The 20,588-nt window shown below is 40.6% G+C and overlaps 3 protein-coding genes across 5 annotated transcripts; all 3 read right to left on the bottom strand.

The window, feature by feature from the left end:
• Positions 1-1,304: 1,304 nt before the first annotated feature.
• On the bottom strand, positions 1,305-4,338 carry LOC101155111 (cytochrome c oxidase subunit NDUFA4). The gene is made up of 4 exons (XM_004071194.5): positions 4,031-4,338; positions 3,386-3,474; positions 2,898-2,958; positions 1,305-2,490 (listed from the first exon to the last, which is right to left on the bottom strand). Exons 1-4 carry the CDS (start codon positions 4,070-4,072, stop codon positions 2,434-2,436), a joined length of 249 nt encoding a protein of 82 aa, XP_004071242.1. The 5' UTR covers positions 4,073-4,338; the 3' UTR covers positions 1,305-2,433.
• Positions 4,339-5,559: 1,221 nt separating this feature from the next.
• slc35b1 (solute carrier family 35 member B1) lies at positions 5,560-11,837 on the bottom strand. Its single transcript, XM_004071193.4, has 9 exons — positions 11,053-11,837; positions 10,594-10,685; positions 10,344-10,474; positions 10,205-10,235; positions 9,327-9,487; positions 9,115-9,241; positions 6,510-6,616; positions 6,189-6,342; positions 5,560-6,097 (listed from the first exon to the last, which is right to left on the bottom strand). Exons 1-9 carry the CDS (start codon positions 11,175-11,177, stop codon positions 6,045-6,047), a joined length of 981 nt encoding a protein of 326 aa, XP_004071241.1. The 5' UTR covers positions 11,178-11,837; the 3' UTR covers positions 5,560-6,044.
• A 126-nt stretch (positions 11,838-11,963) lies between these two features.
• On the bottom strand, positions 11,964-19,387 carry fam117aa (family with sequence similarity 117 member Aa). 3 transcript variants are annotated; one of them, XM_011477843.4, is made up of 9 exons: positions 18,631-19,123; positions 17,585-17,730; positions 17,328-17,360; positions 15,607-15,702; positions 15,398-15,502; positions 15,187-15,303; positions 14,788-15,007; positions 14,502-14,676; positions 13,048-13,413 (listed from the first exon to the last, which is right to left on the bottom strand). In XM_011477843.4, the coding sequence occupies exons 1-9, from the start codon at positions 18,752-18,754 to the stop codon at positions 13,200-13,202; spliced, it is 1,230 nt and encodes a 409-aa protein (XP_011476145.1). In that variant the 5' UTR covers positions 18,755-19,123; the 3' UTR covers positions 13,048-13,199. The 3 variants fall into 3 exon arrangements, with proteins under 3 accessions (XP_004071296.1, XP_011476145.1, XP_011476146.1); XM_011477844.4 differs by lacking the exon at positions 17,328-17,360 and having other exon boundaries at positions 18,631-19,387; XM_004071248.5 differs by lacking the exons at positions 17,328-17,360; positions 17,585-17,730; positions 18,631-19,123 and adding an exon at positions 16,131-16,546 and having other exon boundaries at positions 11,964-13,413.
• Between the last annotated feature and the right edge of the window lie 1,201 nt (positions 19,388-20,588).

Genomic DNA, 20,588 nt, shown 5'->3' on the forward strand with positions numbered 1-20,588 from the left:
ATTTTGCCCGTTCACCCAATAAACCATCCATCGTAACCTGCTAAATCCCTTTCGAGGTCACAGAGATGCTGGAGCCAACCCAGCAACTGTTGGGCAAAGGCAGTGTACACACTAGCAGGTTGCCAGTCTGTTGCAGAGCCACACACTCATATGCACACTTAAGGACAATACGGAAATAAACATTAAGCTGTTAAGTATTGCTTGTGGACTATAGGAGGAAGCCAGAGTCCCCACACAAGCACGTATGCAAACCCCCCACAGAAAGAACCCAGCTGGGATTCAAACCAAGGCCATCTCACTGTGAGGCAGGTGCGCCAACCACTTTACCCAATAAACCTTACAATGAAGTACTTGTTCAGTCCGTTAAAAGAGCTGCAAGGGTTTTGTTTACTTAATTGTATGCTTTTTTGTTGCTTTTGTTATTTAAAGTGTTGGTGTGCTGAAAACCTATGCAAAAGTCACGTAAAAAAACAGCTACAAAATGCCATCCATCCATTTTCTAGACCTCCTATATACCTTTCGGGGTCACAGGGTTGCTGGAGCCTGTCCTGGCCACTGTAGATTAAAGCTGGGGCACATCCTGGACAAGTCAGAGAGAACATGCAAACTCCACAAAGGTTTGAACCAGGGCCTTCTCGCTGTGAGGCGAGAGCGCTAACCACCGTGCCATCGTGCTGCACCAACCACGAAATGTGTTTTCTTCAATCAAACGTTCCTGTTACTGTACCTGTTGGACATGATACGGTATATAGAAGCTGGGTGGAAAACTAAGTACATCAGTTGTGGAACCAGGAGTATTTTTTTCCTGTTTAAATTCCTGTTCATCTTCATTCTACTGATCTTAGTCACCTTTGCAGTTTTCTCTTCACAGGAACTTCACTTTTTGTCTGAATCACTGGGATTATTCCATTTTTCTGTTCTCAGGGTTCATGGTTCTTCAGCTATGTTTCCAGACACCACAACTCATTCAGAATTTTTTATCTAATCCCAATTTTTTTTCCTTTCTAAACTGAAGTATGGCTGTCTGGGAATGTTACTGTTAGGAAAACTGGCTTAAAGGTTTTCCGTTCACATCTTGTTCAGAGCAGAATCAAAGATTGTCGACATTGTGTCCAAACACACAACTGTTCAATATGTCTGAGGAGCAGCAGCTCCTTAACTTGAAGTCGTTCACTCGTCGCTTCAGCATTTTGGCTAAAATAGTCAATAGCATTCAATGAAATCAGTATTGACATGATTTTCAAACCTCTGAAAACATGAAATACAAATTAAACCTCGGAGATCTAAAAGAGGGACATTCAAAACAAGTTTTATACAGTTATTTAATCTAAGTGTCTACAAAACTGTCAACTTACAAATGTTTAAAAAAGGTAAAAAAGACATTAAAAAACAAGCGTAACTGGTTAGTTTATAATCAGAAACTAGTGTTCCATGTTATCACAGTCAAATCCAGCAACAGAGGTGCAGAAAACAATGAAATAAAACCCTTTAATCAAAGTATTACACACTGCTCCACAGGTTAATTTCTGGAGATGAAAAATAGATATTAATAGATGTTACACACTTCACTATAGTGAACGTGTGAAGATTCAATTTTAAGTTTCTATTCAAATATGAAGGTCTCCTTGACATTTTCTTCACCGCGCTACCTGCTCATGCTTGTCGCTGCTCTCCAGCTGCAGGCAGAGCAGAGTGACCCGCTGACATTTACAAACTCATCTGGCTCAGAGTGATCAAACTCAGAGGAGAAACACCTCCAAACGTCCCAGCGGGCGCTTAGCTGTCTGCCCTATGTGAGCCCTATTTGGGGTTTTTGCAAAATAAAAGCAACTTTGATGACAGATTTCACAAACCAAACTGCAGTCGGCACTCCAAACTGTGTAAGTAATATGCAGCTAGATTGCTGCATGATTGAATTGTCAATAGTGTATTATACAAGTGAAAAAAACTTTAAGGCAGGTGAGGTTTTCATCTAATCTTCAAAAACAAGGCACCAAAGTTCAGGTGGAGGTGTGAGCCATCAAATTAAGCATTAGACCCAGACTGGCAGATAAAGAAGCGCAGATAACTCACTCAGCTGATGCATTATGATAACAAAAAAAAGGATGAGTTTCAGGTTGTTGTGATGCAAATGAAAAGAAAGCATGAAAGCTGCTGTGAGATTTACTGCTGCGAGCAGTAACACAATTTAAATTATGAGGCAAATGACAAAACAAAGAAAAACAAAAGGTTTTTTTTTTCTTGTATGAAGGAGAAAACTCCTTTTTTTATTGAAGCACACAGAAAAAGTTAAATGGTAATGAGATGAGGTGCGATGAGGAAACTTAAATAAATGTGCGGATTTAGCATCTGCATCTCTCCCAAATGAAAATTCCCAATGGAGATGGTTGTGCGGATTTTCTTCTTGCGCTTTTGGTCCAGCAGGTTTGATCTTTAGAAGTCGGGACGGTCTTTCTTCAGTTTGCTGTAGTCCATGTTTACAGCGAAGAACTGGGAAGAAAAAGAACAAATTTGGCTTAAACACAAACGCAAGAAGCTAAAGTCATAGTGAACTCAAATCCCACGAAACTGTCTTGAAAAATGCTGCAGAGCAAATGAATAATCACATAAACATGAATCCTAATTGTTCTCACTCTTTGTATTTGCATATTTATTTTTAAAAACCTGTGTTGCAATCAAGACAAAATGGTTAATGACTTTAAAAGATTTGTTTCCTCTGGCCAGCATTAACTAGCTTATGGGCTTTCATTAGTTAATTTGAAAGACTTATCCACAGCTCTGCAGCACCGCTGGCAGAGATCCACACACCGACACGGAATGAAACCGCTTAACGCCTCTTTCAGAGAGACCGACAAGTGAAAAGTTTAGCGGTTTCCACCAAAAACCCTGAGACACACCTTGTACTGATCAGTCGGGCCGAGTTTGTTCCAAGGCTCGGGGTTGTTCTTGCGGTCCCAACTAAAAAAACGGAGGAACAGAAATGATTAAAGAAAGGTTAAAGCTGGACAGATCTTAACACACACAGAAGAAGATCATTGTTCAACTCAAAATGAGGATACTTTATTTCCCAAGATCTTTTATTTTAGCAGAAAAGTCATCTTTATCATGACGATCTAATCCAATAAAATTAATTTTTAACACCTTTTATCTTGACAAACGACATCTAATGAATCATAAAAGTTGTTAATATTTACACATAAATAAATCAAATGTTTATTTGAAACTTGTGACCGCAAAAGCTCCTTCATTCCAAGAAATGACTTAAATCTTAGCGAGGACGTGCTCTGAAAGCCTAAATGGAAGCCTGAACATCGTAATTGTGACTGGCATTAATTTAAATATATATTTAAAGGTGAAATACATCCAGTTGCATTTAAATTCCTACCTGACATCAGGATTTCTCAAGCCCAATCGAGCCAGGTACAGCATGGACATGGCGGCGCCTCCCCCAATGAAGAAGAAGAGGGGGATCAGCTGTGCATAAAAAGCAAGGAACATTAGGTGAGCATCATGTGATGGAGCTTTTCACCACAGAAACCAATGTTGTCACAACACCACATGGACAAAGACTTGTGAAACTCGAGCTTCGTCCTTGAGAAAAGCATCTTAGTGTGTAGATGAGTGTGTTTAAACCAAATACATAGCGTCAAATGACAGAAAAACCCAACAATAGTTAAAACATTATATATTTATGAAATTTTTTTAACCTGACAATATTTTAGCAATAATTAAGAGAGCAAATTATTAGCAGAGTCGGGGGTTTCTCTAGTACGATTGGTAAAATACTCGCGACACATTCAAGGAATGTATAAAAACTAAAACCCCAGAAATGTTTATTAAAACATTTTACATTGCATCTATTTAAACTGAATAGATTTCATTGTTTTAAAGTTAAGTAACCCCTCGTAACAAGCTCGCTAAAGCCAGAATCGCTACGGAATTAACTAAGCTAGGCTACATTAGCCACAAAAATTCGCTCTTTCGGTTTTTCCTATTAGCATCAATACCGACAAGCGGGACGTTAACTTACCGCCGGGTGGTTTCGTAGCTGTTTGCGGATTGTAACGAGCATTATGTTGCCCGTACAGATTGGTTTGTGTAGAAATAAACCGATTATAACCTCACACACCAAAACGCTGCGCAGCGTAATCTGCGAGATTTCGCGGAAGAAGGCCAAGGAGGAATGATTGGGATGCCACACAAATGCCTGAAAAAAAAGGCAATTTTTTTATTATTATTATTGTAAATATTTTTTTATGAGGCACGCAATATAATGTCATTCATTATTCTTGTCCTCAGAAAAATATAGTTCATTCATACACTTTAACATTAATCTAATATTAGGCGTTTTGGTTTTTTTTTTACATTTTACGCTGGCACGCGACGATGGCCCAAAAAAATTCTCCCCTTTAGAAAATGATTGCTTAAGAATACAAATTGGTGTTAAATAGTTTGTGTACCTATTGTTAAGTACATTGTTCAAGTGCTAATCTGTTTTATATAATATTTAAAAACTTTTTTTAAACTTATTTTTCTTTAATTTAGTTTATCTTTACAATCCTCAAAGTTGATGTTATTGCTTCATGTTTTGGCTGAATCTTTAGGATAGTATAGATTAGTATGTCCTTCATGTAAGCTCCATCATGAAGCTGTAGAAACAGTGACATGATGGAGATAAGAGGCAGTAAACTGCCAGTTCATCTCATCTGTGCTTGATGGCGTCAGCAGGGGTCGCTGTTGCTTTCAGCATCATTCTGCAATAGTTTATTTAGCTCAAATGTTTGTCTCTTTTGTTTAAAGCATATTTTTGTTCAAAAAAATAAGAATTGTGCAGTTGCTTTAAAGAAACTGTACAGTAAATACTTACAGTGACGAGAGTAAACGGAAACATCATAGCATAGTGATAGCAATATTTTACAACAAAACTACTAAAAAAAATGTCATGTTATGGCATTGTTTTGCTTTTAGTTTAATGAAAATTGTGTCTGATTTAGATACGAAAGCAGAAAAACCTGGGAAAAAATGAAAATATGCCATTTAGCAAAGAAAAAAAGAAGAAGAAGAGCTCCTGCTAGATAAATGGAGGGAAAAATAGCAGACAGAGATGATTTGAACGCAGGAAAAGGATGCTGAAAGGCCAAGGAAAGACGCCTAGAGGGAGACCAAAGAGGACATTCATGGGTGTAGAGATGAGGATTGTCGGTGAGAGTGAGGAGGAAGCTGAGGATAAATTACATGGAAGCAGACTATCTACTGTGGTGACTCCAAGGGAAACCAGCCAACAGGCAAAGAAGACAAACCAGAGGCAGAAATATCGAAGACTGCAGTTTATCTTACTAAAACTTTGTATTGGTCATAGTTACCAGGTCCATTTAGTGATGGAGTAATGGATTCATAAAGTTCATCCCCAGTCTTAAATTGCTGTTTCACAGCTCAATGATGTTTAAAGCCCTTTACATTGCACATAAAGTTATGGAACTGATAAATGACATTAAACCAGTTAAAATTTAGAATTACAACTGATATGAAAACCCAAGAAGAAGCACAATGACAAAAGGATTATAACCATTTCCCTTTTTTATAGTGTGTTATTTTTAACTTGTACAAAATAAAAATAATAATTGCAAAAGACAAAACCAACACATTTTAAATGATAGTACAGTCAATGGATGAAAACTGACAATCATAATTATTTATTGGCAAAACATTTGGATTTTACTTCACTTTGAAGATCTTTGAATTTGTTCCATTTAATGTCCACTTGCAGAGAAATGGGTTTAATAAAGAAATGCAGGATTTTCCGCTTGCATCAGTTCGTTTTTGTCCATGAAATCTCATTTTTTGTTTGAGGTTCAATGGTCGACTCTGGCCTTGATCCAATGTGTATTTCATTTCTTCAAACATCCACGGCACATAAAAGCTACAGTTCAAAACGGCGGCCGCTCAGTTTTAAATACAGCTGAGGATATTTAGAGGATTCCCGGCGCGGACAGTTCATCTGAACAGGACACCCCCTAAAACACTGACTGTTTCGATGAGATGCCTCAATGCATCGTCTTTTTAGGGGTTTTCCCAAATTTAGCATCCAACCCGAGACCTGAGGGGCGAGCAGACATAAACATGTGGTTACTGTCAACGTCAACTTTAAGAGGATGGATTTTAGGAGGAAAAAAAAAAAAAAAACTCACCGAGGAACACGAGGACAGTGCCGATCCACTGCATCGAACTCATGACGTTCCCGAACAAAATAACCGAACCGAGAATTGTGAAGAACTTCCGTGTGGTGGTGACGATGGAGCAGGTCAGAGGCCCAAAGTACACCACCGTCATGAAAATGAACGTCTGGGAAAGACATCAAAGTCATATTGAGATTTCCTTTTTTTTCCCCAAAGGTATTCTCATTTAAAAACTTTCATTACAGCACATTATTTTGTTTCGACAAATGTATTCAGAACCCATATAAAAGCAAGCTACAATGACCAAATCAGTTCTTCCTCTGCGTTACCTACCTGGCCTAAAGCGCTGGTCAGTCCGAACAGAAGAATATTGTAAAAGATGGTCGGGTGGCGCTCCGCAAAACTCAGGAAGTCCCAAACCTCCCCCGTCCACAGAACCGCTGAGGACAAAAGACGCATGACATCAAAAAACAGCTGTGGCTGATGATGAGGCTACTTTTAATTCAGTCCCGTCTGTGGCTCCACTGCAAGGACCACCTTCAGCTCTACAGCACCACCCAGCGGTTAAACAGAAAACTACACATGAGGATATGGGCTAACTTTGGAAAGAAGTGGACAAAGAGGTTGTTGGAGGCTTTATGTGCCGTTTATCACTATACATTTAGATATCCCAAAGACACACATGCTTATTAAGACCCTAAGGTTTTCTATATAAAGCTATAAATAAGAAATTCTTAATATTTTTCATCAAAAATGTCCCCTAAAATTTTTAAATTGGTAGCTTTTAACAACTATAAGTTTTGAAAAACGACTCAGAAGAAAATTTCAAAAATGTTATTTATTTTTATGTAAATTCCTGTTTTTTTCTGCATCCTTAGGGTTAGGGTCAGATTCTGCACACTCAGCTAGTGATGATTCAATTTGACTGAATTAAGACTTTAAGTAAACCTCAGAACTCAATCTACATCTTGATGAAACAATAAACTGTTGAGTTATAATCTTTTGAATCTCAAATGTCCTCCCAAAAAGATTTCATGTTACTCCTTTCCACTCCAACCCAATGAGCAAAGATTCGGATATTTTTGGAAATATTTTGGGTGCAACAGAAATAGTGTTACTTTTCATGTTGTCAGCATGAAAGTGCCACTCCGATCATCTTTTGATCTACTGTTAAAGCTTTCCCAGTGATCTTTTAATCATGATTAGGCTGTTTTTAGCCAAAATGTAAAACACTGTCATTTTCTAGAACATCATTTCTGCAGAGCAGCAGGAGTTCAATAGAGATTCGCCTCTGAGTTCTGGGCGGGACTGTTGGTGCGGATCAACCCCACCCCGTTTCCCATCAACAAGGACTAAGCTATCCGTTTACATACTCTCCCGCTAGCTTACAGCTCCCCACAGCCTTGCCGAACATAACCGGTACGACAAAAATGTCGAGCCATCCAGCCGTACAGCTTGGAGTCGGACTCCAGCTCAGACGGGGAAAACAAAGACGCACACGGATCTATTTGTCCACATGTGGCTGCATCAGAATGGAGCAGAGCAGGGAGCTTTTGGCCCCGCCCAGCATATTTTCAATGTCAGAAATAAGTTATATTTGAGCTGCATCTTTTCGTCTGCCTCCCATTCACAGCTGTTTTGATAAGAAATATTCAGAAATGCAATTTTAAGTTTAATTTTCTTTACAATATATCCTCCATCATCAGAAAAAAAGCCACAAATAGATGTTAAAACACCAAACCCCCCCCCCTTTTTTTTAATCAGAGTGGGTCTTTAAATTCTGAAAGACCTGAGTGATAAAGGAAAAGGACAACCAGTCTGGTTCATTTTGAGAATTTTAAAGTTTTCTTTGTATTTGAATTTGTTATGGTAAATGGCGTATACTTATATAGCGCTTTTCTACCCACAAGGCCCAAAGCGCTTTACAGTCACGCACACACATTTACACACTGGTGGCGGCTCCGCTGCCGAACACAGCCCTACCAGAGGCAAGGTGGGCTTACCCAAAGACGCATCGACTCATGGGCGTGCAAGGCGGGAATCGAACCTGCAATATTACGATCATGGGTCGACCGCCCTACCGCTGCACCACGGCCGCCCCACATTATTGTACTTTAGCATTTGACAAAGACAAGCAGAGTAAAGTTAAGGATTTAAAATGTTATGTTTTTATCTCTGCAGTCCCAGACACAATGTAATGTGGAGCCAAAATGAAGAAAAGCAAAGAACCCAATCAGATTCTCAGCAGAAGGTTCTGACAACATCTGGACGGAATTATTACAAAAAACAGAGAGAAATCTGACAAAAACATAAACTACCAAAGAAATAAACTGAAAAGGACGTTTTCTCCTCCCATTAAGGATGGACCAATATGTCATAGATATCACAAGAAGCCTCCCGTTTGTTGGTTTCAGGATAAATTCACTTATCCTCAAGAAATGAGGTGAAATATTGAGTAAGACAGAGGACTTTACAGCAACTACAAGTCATTTTAAAATAACAGGGCAGCAGATTGACTCTTCAGTCCACCCCTACAGCCTGGCAGTGCTTAACTTAAAAAGACTCATCATTAAATCTGAATGGTTTCTGTGCTTGGCTCTCCGACGCGTCATAGAAGCTTCTCCGTTCATCCCTTTGATGTTTCTTATCTCTACAGATAACACTCTGCTTTGACTGAATTGATGAGGTTTGGCTCCTCGGTAAACTGTTCTCCCATTTTCTGCCTCAAACACAAAAGTTACCGCTTTTGTTTTTTATGAACCATGAACTCCCGTTAGATACGACATCAAAGTAAACGCGGATCCCCGGCTTCGTCTCAGCGTGTCAACGAGAAAGAGGTTTTTTTGATAAAACAACCCACGGCAAATACAGCATTCAGTGTAGGGACATTATGAGTCCATCGCTGCTGAGTTTTCTGAAACCAGCATCAGCGACTTACCAAACCCGAGAATGAGAGTGGACCACACGTTGATGTTCAGCATCATGTGATTGGCTCCCGTTTGGAAGCGAGCCCTCATGTGGTCCTGTGCCACGCCCGTCAACCCGTCCAGAGTCAGCGAGACCAACTTAAATAAAGAGAAGGCACACAGCAAGGATCACACAGCTGTTAGAGCTAAAGCGTTCAGGTCTCCAGATCCCACCATCACTCACCAACAGAATCTCTCCGAAGCCAAAGATATGATCGTCCACAGCAGCCGTGCTCTTGTTGGGCTTATAGAGGAACAGAGCGACCCCGGTCACAATCAGCAACACACACAGATACTTAGCCAGCGGATATCTCTTCCTTAGTATGGTCACACCAAGAATCATCACTGTAACAAGACACGAAAGAAAAAAACCTTCATCTGTAGACGTCCATTCGTGAATAAAATCACCCTGAAAATGACGCACACACATGTAAAATATACCGGAGGACACAATAGAGTTTGAACGGCTGAAACATAATCTCACACAAAGTCTGACTCTCCCTATGAAAAAGAAAAAAACCTCAAGATTATTCTGAGCTGAACTGTTAGCACGCATTTAAAAACAAATCTTTTGTGTCTTTCCACAATGACAGACAGAAAACCTTAAAGGCTCTTAACAGTCTGATATGTTGTGAGCTACAATAACAAAATTGCAGTTTGTTGTTAAGCGTTTCATAATCTCTCTAAAAAAGGATTTAAACCTGAAAAAACAACAGGATTGAAGTCCTGATCATTGATTTCATATTGATCTTTTTCGTAAATGACCATGGTATGAGCGGGATGATGCCCCTCCAGGTGTGCATCATTAGACATCAACAGACTTTGGGGAAAGAAAAGATTAACGCAATAAAAAAAATTGAAAAAGCTAAAATATCTGTAATTAATTAATCTCGAATGATGCGATAATTTGACACCCCTACAGCTAATCTACTTATTCTCTATTTGTTGTCTCATTATGTCTTAAATACAAAGTAAGGAAAGTCGCTCATCCTTCACCAAACCGTAAGAGCAGTTTACACTCTAATCTTATTTTTATATATATATGTTATTACACAGACTTACCCGGTATGGGCTTGCAGGATTTTCCCAATACCTAAAAGACAACACTTTTTTTTTTAGAAAATGAGCATAAAGAACTGATGAATTATAAGCCCACACCCCTCTAAAGCTAAGATAATAAGTCTGTGTTTAAATGGCTTACTTGTGTGGGGTAATTGACAAACTGCAGGGCAGAGTTACTGGACACCATGGCTCCAACATAAGAAAGGGAACACAGGCCGTAGAGCCAGCTTTTAGTGGGATCTGGTTTAGAGCCCTCGAAAACCTGTATCACTGGAGAAGAAGGATAAAAAAAGGAGAACTAGTTTTATTTAGGATGGAGATCAGACAAAGTTTACATTAACGTCCCATTCTCTGGTTTGGATGGTTTGGTCTGTTCCGTGCATACTTACAGATCCTTGCAAACACAGCGTTGATTATGCACTGGATGAAAACCAAAGTGCGAGCATATCTGAACTTCTCATGGCCATAGTCCCCGCGTGTGCTGCAAAAAGAAGAGTTTGGGGGAGAAATCAGTGAAAATACAGATGAAGCGGAGTGTCTTCATCAGGAAGTTTGAAGGAGCAGTGATGCTCTAGAAATGATCTATCATGCTTTTTATTCAACAAGGACAGCAGGACAGTCTTTTTAGTTAGCAGCTGTGTGTCTTAAACTTAAACTGAAGGTGTTTCATAACATCTTAAGAGATTATGAAACCTTACATGATCTTTTTTAACTTGGCAAACGACCCTTTTTTCAGCTACATAAAAGAAAACCTCGACGGTTTGTTTACATTCTTGGTTCAAACTTGTGCTGACAACAATCGCGCTGTGAACAGATAAAGCCAGTTTTTACAGCTCCGACTTACTTACATTGTCTCCTGTAGGATTCCGTAGTAAAAATAACAAACGAAGACTCCAAAGAAGCAAACGATGAACCTGATCCTCATGTTGTCCCACAGCGAGGCGGGCTTCCCCGCTCCCTTTCCCGCAGCCATAGCGTCCCCCACCAGCCCGGGTATGCTAACAGACACCGCTCCGCTTCCGGCGCCTCTGGCACCAGCCTCTCGCTCCACTATATAGCCGATGTTACGAGCCTGGAAATGGCGCTCGCTTGTCCAAGTTAGTTAGTGGCGGGTTTTCCCGTTGCTGAATGTTTTTGCTTGAAAAAAAAAAACAGTAGGCACGGGAGCCAATACCTGTAGTACTACAGTCAGTGGAGATAATCGTCTATTAAATACAACGCCATGTAAGTCTATGTGGGCATTACTATGATTTTGAATACAATTCGACTAAGTATTTAAGGCGAATTTAACCGGTCTTTAGTTTGAAAAAAAGTGTCACAGCAGACAATTCATCTCCTGTAATATTATCACCGGAATTGGTGTAATAAAGAACTTAATAAGTGTCCTCTGCTGCGCCTGAACAAATAGATTAATCTAAAAAATCGTTCAGCAATAAATACCAACTTAACATTATCATTTAAACTCTTAACATTACAACAAAAATACTAAAAGACGTTAAAGCTGTCACTTTACGTTTTTCTTTAGAAAAATAATACGCATTTTCTTACGGCGATTTCAGGGAAAGCCTAAACAAAATGTAGGGTCCTTGTTAGGAAAAGCGGCGTACCTTTTTGTCGTCCAAGGATGTGGGTTGAAATAATTGGTCCTTGTAAAGCGAGTGAAGGCACCATGAGCCAATCACGAATCCCCATGTATTATGAAGGCGGTACTTAAATTTAAAATCAAAAATCCACGTGTCAAAGCCAAAAAACACAACAATCACAGCGAAAGGAGTTTTATGACAATACACGTAAATGATTAAACTAATATATCACCAAAATCGTTGAGGTTTTAGTTAAAACACTGGTTAACATTGGTTTAGGCCAAAACACAAAAAATTAGGGATTTCACTAATGTGTAAACTTCTAGAGTTGCTGTTGTTCTTTAAGTTTTGTTGGGGGGAAAAATGTATAAGAAAATAACTCCCAAATTTAAAAATTATACAGTTTTTCTTGAAAGTTGTTTTCTCAGTGTTGCAGTAAGATCTGATGCCAAAACTGGTTTTTTTATTTTTTTTATTGTTTTTTTTTTTTTTTAGTATTTTTAATAGCGCAAATAGCTTTTATTTCTTTATGATCAGAACAGACGGTAATAAAAACACATGGGCTGAGAACAAATCCAAATGGACCAATTCACAGAATACGTCTTAACAAACTAACTTTGGCTCCAACAATGCCTGCAATAGGCAGCAAAGATAGGATAACCTTGGTTTCAGCTTATTAGCAACCCATGTCAGGGTAGTTTGAGTAAATACGCAACCATAACACTTTAAAAACATAGAACAAAGATACAAAAATAGATATCTTTCTAGAAACATCTGTACAAAAGTAGCAGTTCAAAAACTATACGTCAAAAATAATTGTGTTTCAAACTATAGATTTACGAAACAAATACAAAATTGTTTTTGTTTTTTTATCTGTTAAGTGACACAAAAAGTATCTAGTAGGATACTGGTCAATAGCTGAGGACACTGAGAAGGTAATCCAAGTGCTTGGTTTCCTGAAAATACTGTGACATTTATGAAAGGATCCCTGCAACTAAGAGATGACACAAACACTACATTTGTTTGATCAAAAAGATACATTCTCTCTGATAGTTCTCCCAGTTTTCCCTAACATTTTTTAACTTAAGTTCTGCAGTCTAATCTACATCTTATATATTGAAAAAAAAAAAAAAACAGAATAAAGCAAGTGCTGATGAGCAAAACAACCAGCTAAGAGTATTCATCCCACAGGTAAAGATAATCATCAAATCCAAAAGATTTTAGGCCAAACTTAGTCAAGAGTCAAACAAAACTCAAGGCTGCAGTTGAAAAGTTTATAATAATCCTTGTGATCATGGCATGCAGTGATAATCACTGTCCATCGTCATGCTGCATATAAAACACTTCCAGGTTCTTCAAGACCAGGCAGTCCAATGTGCTTTAATCTTCAAGGGACTTGCTCACATTTCCACCTACGGCATGCCCAGGTGCCTGGTAGGGGAGGCCTGACCTGAGCAACCAGTGACAGGAGACACTGACAGGCCACGGAACAGCAGGTCCATGGAGGGCAGCAGGGGTTTCAGAAGACTGACAGGGCAGAAAGCAGATCCTCCATGGGGGGTAAAGTTGACTTTATTGGGGTCGGGACATGATGGCTGCAGGAGGGGCTCATCCTGACAAACAGTCCTGAGACAATAACAAATTTTACCATCATATTTCAGAACAAAAGCCTACTAAAGCACCAACTTTTCTTCGGTTGGTGAATAATTTAAAGCATCTACAGACAATTGTTTTTGTACAGAGCCTATATTATGTAAAATCAACTTTTTGAGCTTTTATGGGTATTATAATGATATTTTCTTTACAAAAAACAACCCCAAATCTTTATTTTGATTCGTTCACACGTTCAAGTCGGTGCCTCAGAGATCGAAAATAACTCAGCTGAGAAAATAACTCATATTTCATTTAAAAAAAAATCATTCTTTAGTGTGCCAAAGGTAATATATGATCATATATATGGATATAGATTATAAGCCCTTTATAGTGTATTTTCTTTTTAGCTGAGAGTTTACTTAGTTATTCAAAAATATACTTCTAAAATGATGACATATTCTGCCAGTAATACTTTTAATAACTAATGAATCCATCAAAAATCAGCTGTATTAAATATTTTTGTCAAATATTTAATAAGCCTTTTGTTTCAGTTCCATTTATAACAGCAATCCCAATTTTAAAAAAATAAATGGACTTAATGTGAACAATTCTTCTTCATTTCTTTCATTTCTAAAGAATAACAAGACAACATATTGTTTTACAGGGTGACCATGTTTCATAAGTTTCTCTTCAAGAGGATGAATATAATTAAATGAGTCAAGTGTTGTCCAATTTTTGGAAACACTTGACTCCCCTGAAGCTGACTGGCGTAAACAAACAGGGAAGTACAGAAGTTCTCAGTTAATCAGAAACAAAATAGGTTTGATTCACTTTATCATTTTTATTACATTCATTATGAGTTTTCACCTCAAGGGCTTTTTTGTTCCACATGTTCTTAAGATTACGCAAAAACTCATTTCACTTGTGTCGCCTTGTTGATCTGCTGGGTGTGACTCATGTCTTAGATCTGATCTCAAGGTGTTTTTGATTGAAGGAAAAAATAAGTTTGGAGATTATAAACTGTTGAAGGTATTTTTTGTTTAAATTGGGGCTCCCTATTTAGTAAATTGTGGATTATTTTTGAATTATCTAAACAACGGTTCCCTAAAGCTGATACTTACACGGCTTCCTCACAGACTCGGATCCGCTCGCAGCCTTCAGGTGGCTCACGTTGAAAGGAGTAGGTTTTGTTGGGACGTGGAGAAGAGGAGCAGGGCTGCAGCGGAGGAGCATCCAGCGCAAACAACGGAGGTGATGTTGGTGGAGAGGGACACAAGGGTTCACAGTCTAACGGCTCTGCACAGAGAAATGTCCCCATTTTTGAGCAACGCCAAAAGAAAACTCATTAATTCAGGTCTTTGCGAAGCTAAATGTGAAGCATAAGCAAAAGGAAAGGCAAAGTCTAACCTGGCTTGGCCACGGGTGACTGTGAGGGAGACAGGAGAGATGGATTTAGTGGATGAGGGGAAGCTGAGGGAGACAGGAGAGATGGATCAAGAGGACAGGGGGACTGAGAAGGTGAAAGGAGAGAAGCATCCAGAAGTCCCGGTGAAGGTTCACTCTGAGAGCCACTGCTGCATCTCTGCACCGGGGCGGGAGCTCTGTGCCCGTCTGGGATATCCAAAATCTAAAAGAAGAAAAAAAACATCAAAAATGTGCCATAAAAGTCTTGAAAGGATAGGGTTGAAGAAAAAAAACTTTCTTTTAGTCATAAAACTAAGCGGCAGATAAAAAATTTGACGTATATTTGAGCTAAAACAACATTTTTTGTGTAAAGTTTCTAGTCCTGCAGCACAGTGTTCTAACCTCATGCTGATCATCTTGTTTCTCTGACACAAAAACCTCCTCCAGCTCTAAGCTGAGGCCTTCGACGCTCCGTCGCAGCCGCTGGGCGAGCCTGTTCAGCGGCATCAGGGGCACCGTCTGCACAACGGCAAGCATCAACTCAGAAGCTAAAATACTAAAAAAATGTTGAATCTAACGTCTTCATTTTGATTGCATTACATGTGAGGGCTACCTGAGTGATGCCTGCAGCTTGCCCTGCTGGCGGGGGGAGCTCATATCCTGCAGGAGGAGGTGCATGTCGCGAGCGCTTTTGCAGCTGGTGCCTCAGCTTGGCCACCTGGAGGCAGAGTGGGAATAAAAAGTAAAGGTTACGGAGGCTGCCCAGGGCTGTGAAGGCTCCACGCCTTCAGCCTTGTGACCTCAAAGCTCTGGACAACTTGCCTCCCTCAGGTGCTCTGCGCTGCCCCAGGACGCCGAGCGCTTGTGCCCACCAACACTCCTCCTTCCTCGCGTCTCCTCCACCCAGGAACTTGGAGTCTTTGAAATCCAACATGACAGCATGATGAACAACAGGACACATGTTTGAGAGGTTTCAGAGAAAGCCGTCGGTAAAGGTCAACCGATCTGAGCCACTTTCCATTTTTCTGCCGAGCCAGCAAACTCTTTTAGACTGGGACACACAAGCTGAACCCGGCAGCTGTCCCACACACCTGTCTCACAGCAGCTGTACAGAGGAAGGCGACCAGAAACCGCTGTGAGCGGCAAAAAACAGCCCCACTTCCACACTCACGAGAAAACATCCAAACCACACCGTGGTTGAGAGTTTTTCACCTCCACACTTCACTGCACTTCACAAACATCCACCCTGTTGTTCAAAAAGTTCTGAAAAACAAGCCAAGCAGCCAAGATGCACTTCTTCTTTTGCGCGGCATCTCAACGCCTCGCTTTCACGTCGACCTTCGTACCGATTTCTTCACATAAACCCTCGATCTTCTACCAGCAGCTTGCTGGCTGGAGGCAGACGGCTGCTGGACGTTCATCGTCACCAAGTGAATTCAAGGTTGGGGCCCTCAAAGTTCTGGTTCTTAATCAGCTGCTTCCCACACAACTTGATCCACTCAGCAGCGTCCATTCTATTCATGAGCCTGCCTAAGCTAACGATGCATGCTGCGATTCAGATCTCTCTCCCTGCAGCATAGTGGCTCTCCGTCTTACACAACAAAACCTCCTTTTAAGCTGTCGGCTTCACAGCGCCACAGAAAGGCCGCGGCGAGCAGGTAAAAATCAGATACGACCCGCTCTCCGGTTGACTAAAACGCCCGGTGCCTGGCTGGAAAGCTCAGAATGCGGCAGGAGTCGGTCATAGAGGGACGTTGGTATAGAGTTACAACCCCCCCCAACCTCATCCAAAACCAACAACTCCACCCTCCCCAAAATATGAGCCAGGGATCATGAGATACAGACCTATAAAAAGACAGGGAGATAGCACCGCGCTTGGACCACTTGAGTTTCAAGCTTGGAAAACCATTCAGGAACAAATGAAATAGCTGTCATTCACCAATATTTTGTCACTTATAAACCTGTAGACTTCAGATTACTGATTTAATTCAGTGAAAGACGTCAACGTTTGACATCCACATGTGGAAATGTTCTCCAACGCCGCTTTAGCCGAGTCGAAGGCTCATTCCAGGAGCGTTTTCTCAAAGGATGAACACATTTTAGAACATAAATGGATCTTGTTCCCAGTGGTTATGACAGTTGTATGACTGGTGGCTGATCTGAGGTCAGTTGATCCGTCGATGAGCATCTGTGGCGTTACGGCAGTTCGTGTGGAAGTAAGCAGTTACACCATCTGACATAATGCAGAGAAACTTTGTCAAAGGGGGGGGTGGGCTGCTTGTGCGAGTGTGCTTGAGGAGAGTGCTGGGGGATGGGGTGTCTGTATAATGAGGTCAGGAGGGGTTTGTTCCTCACAATGGAAGCAAAGGGGGTTCATGTGGGTTTCAACCGTGCCAGGAGCGACGATGAAGCTGCGGAGCCTGAAGATGTTACTCTGGGCTTTGTGCACTAGATTGGAGCCGATACAGTGGGGGGGGGGGAGTAGAAGAGCAGAGTATAAAGAAGAACAAAAAAACAACTATTTCCAGTTGGCTGATTCTCACCCTCTGCCTCCAACTGGAACCACAAGAAGACACCTGCAGAGCCAACATCAGATATCTTGTCTGTTATAGAAATCCTACAAGCGAAGGAGCTGACAAGCATTTGGAATTCAAGCTGCCTGCTTTTTCTTATCTGCAACATGAAGCAACAGGTTTTACGCACTGGCAGGATCACTGCTATTCTGCAGTCATCTTCACCTGCTGTAATTACACGGGTGTTTTCATCACTAATTTACACGTCGGTGGCCAGTGACATTCACCTGGGTGGCTTTGTCGTTGACACAGGTGACCGCAGAGCCCTCCGCCTCTTTGGGCCACTGTCCCTGCAGATAGGGTCCCACGATTGTGTCCAGGGAGAGAGTTCTGCGGATTGTGGGTTTCGGTGGGCGCGCCGAGGTTCTGTCCGCTTTAAGAAACAGAGAGGATGTACATGGAATCAAGGAGACTTTCACTTCCTGTTTCTATGGCGACGTAGTCGCGTTCTACCTGTAGTAATCTTATGAGTAAGTAAGACGATCCGGTGGTTTACCATAGTGCTAGTTTGTGTCAAGATCCCTTTTTCTTAATGTGTGCAGCAAAACTGAGTAAAAGTAAAAGTCTGGCAGGTGAGGATCACGCATTTGACCTGGAAACATGCTGCTAATACATTTACCACCAACCTGAGAGCACACATGGCTTCGCTCTCAGCGTCCAGGGTTGCAGGGACGCATAAACAACATGCAGATGTGAATAGAGAAACAACAGAATCAGAATCCTTTCAAATCCGCTGCTGCGTTAGCATCAAGCATGCAGCAAGAGAAAGCCTTTAGGTCAGAGTGCAAAAGGAGGAGCAGCTAAGTGTCCAAATAACATTATGAGAGGAGTGTAGCTTGACTTTCACATCGTGCTGAAACTGTATTTGTAAGCCCACTTTTGGAAAAGAAAATATTGGACAACTGGTCCATTTGGTTCTCCAATAGGCTGAGAAATGTGACTTTTTTTCTCGAAACTAAATTGTAATAATGCAGATTTTCTACTGTCTCTTGAGTCACAGTATGCGGAATGTTGTCTAGATATTTAAGTGAATGTGTTTGTCCACTAATAAAAACTGCAACAAAAGCCCTGGATTGGTTCTAGAAGATCCCCTCATGCAACTCGATCTATTATACATACATCTATGATTTAGTTATCTAGTCAAAAGGATCTGCATCACTCACTCATTGTTGAGCAGTTGTGCACTTTTTTTGTCTCACATAAAACAATAAAGCTTTGGACCACATGGAGGTGAATGCGCACTGACACCCCCTCCTCTTGCGTGCGTATTTACCCGTTTTGACCTCCCTGCAGAGGAGAGCGGAGCCCCTCTGGAGCTGGTACGGGACCGTGGCTCTGAGGGGTTGCAGGCTTGGGTTGCTGCACCCCCGGGGCGCTCCTCCACTCCGGCCTGACATCTCGCCTCTTGCGTCCCGCAGCCGGGCTTGTAAAAAAAAACACACCGCTTCTTTGCTCCGCGCTCACGGCTCACAGCAGCTCCTCTCTGCGCGCACTCAGTTCATCCAAAGCGAAGAAACCGCGGCGAGTCCTCTTGATTGGCACAACTCCCGAGCTTTCTTCTGCACACACTTTCATCTTTCTTTTCAATGGATTCTTTTCTTTCGATAAGAAGAACGAGCTGCGTGGGTTTGCACTTTAACGCGTCCCGGTAATCTGCGCGTTCTCCGTCATTACGCAGAAATGCGCTCCGGCGCAGAACATGCCTCAAACATTACTGCAAAGTGACAACACAACAGCTCAACCTGCACAACTATCCCGTGCAGCATATGGGCGCACCAGAGGATTTCTCACTGGTTGATGCAGATTTGTGCGGAGCGCCGATTGGCTTTCGGGTGGGTCTGTCATCAGAGCACACGGCCCAGCTGGAAAACTCCCGCCCACTTTGTGAAAACGTTCATTTTCTGTGCTTGGAGCGTCCATTCACATGGTGTGTGTGGTCTGTAAGCCTCTAGGACCTCTGAGGGTCACTGCAGGGGCTCCTCTCGATGTTCAGATGAGGTTTGGAGGGTGAAGACAATCAGGAACATGTTCTGTCACGAGGATGGAGTTCACTTATTATCCTGGTCTACAGCACTTTGTGTTAGTTCAGTTCAAGAAAATGATTTCAGACACGTGAAAACGTGCGTAGAGCAAGAAATGAAGTCAAAAGTATTCACCCAACACAATCCAAAAGGGAGGGAGAAGTATTACTAAATGTAGTACACCCACTGTCAAAGTTCAGGGCCCTAACTAAGATATGAAGGGACATGTTTCCAGATATGAAGGGCTTTTAAAGTTTTTTAATTTATTATTTCTAATTAGGATACACCCATTTTAATTTTATTTTTTCCCCACTTAATTGTTTTATGTGTAGTTGATTATTCATTTATAAGATATGTAAACTGAATGATTTCTTGGCCATCAGCCTTCTGTATTGAATTCTGAATTTTGTCACTATAAAAAAAACCTGAAAAGTGCTGTACAGTATAAACAAAGATTGTTTTGATTTGATTTGAGGAATAATGAATGTCGAAACTGATGTCAACCCGAATTATTTTTTTAAAAACATATTTGATTCAATTTTTGTATCATATTCGAATGAACTTCAGATGTTTAAAAAAACAATTGGACAAAATGGCTTGCTTGACCAGAGGAGGAGTCTTTCTGATTTTAGACTACAAAAACTCTTTTTCTGGCCATTTTCTTTTCAATAATTGAGGTTCTCTTTAAAATTGACCTTTGAACACTTTAAGGGTAATTAAAAGGCATATCAGTTTATCCAAATTTATCCAAAACTTTTTAGTTTTGACATTTTTGTAAATAAATGTAGCTTAATAAACTACATATTTAAAACCAAATTTTAATATGAATAAACCGTGTCAGAAACAAAATACACCACATGTAGTTTGGGTCTTATCTTTTATGATAACTAGAAGTTTTTCTTGGTGAATGCTTAAAGTATTCATGTCAAGTGTTGTGCGGTTAAAAAAACACTCCTTTATCAACATGTTAAAATAAAGAAACTGAATTAAATTCTTAAGCACTTTAAAAATGTTGCATCATGATTAACTCCTTAAAATAAAAACTGTAACCCAATTAGGTGTCGTGGATTTCTTTGCCGACATCAGAAAATAAAAATATTAAAGTATAGAGGATGTGTAACTGAATTCAACAAGTGATAAAAATGTGGAGGAATCTAATGAGGTTTGACTTTGTTTAAAGAATAAAGTTAGTGGAGTTTCATGACCCAAT

Source organism: Oryzias latipes, chromosome 8, assembly GCF_053564925.1.
Source record: "Oryzias latipes strain Hd-rR chromosome 8, Olatipes_Hd-rR_3.1".
NCBI lineage: Eukaryota > Metazoa > Chordata > Actinopteri > Beloniformes > Adrianichthyidae > Oryzias > Oryzias latipes.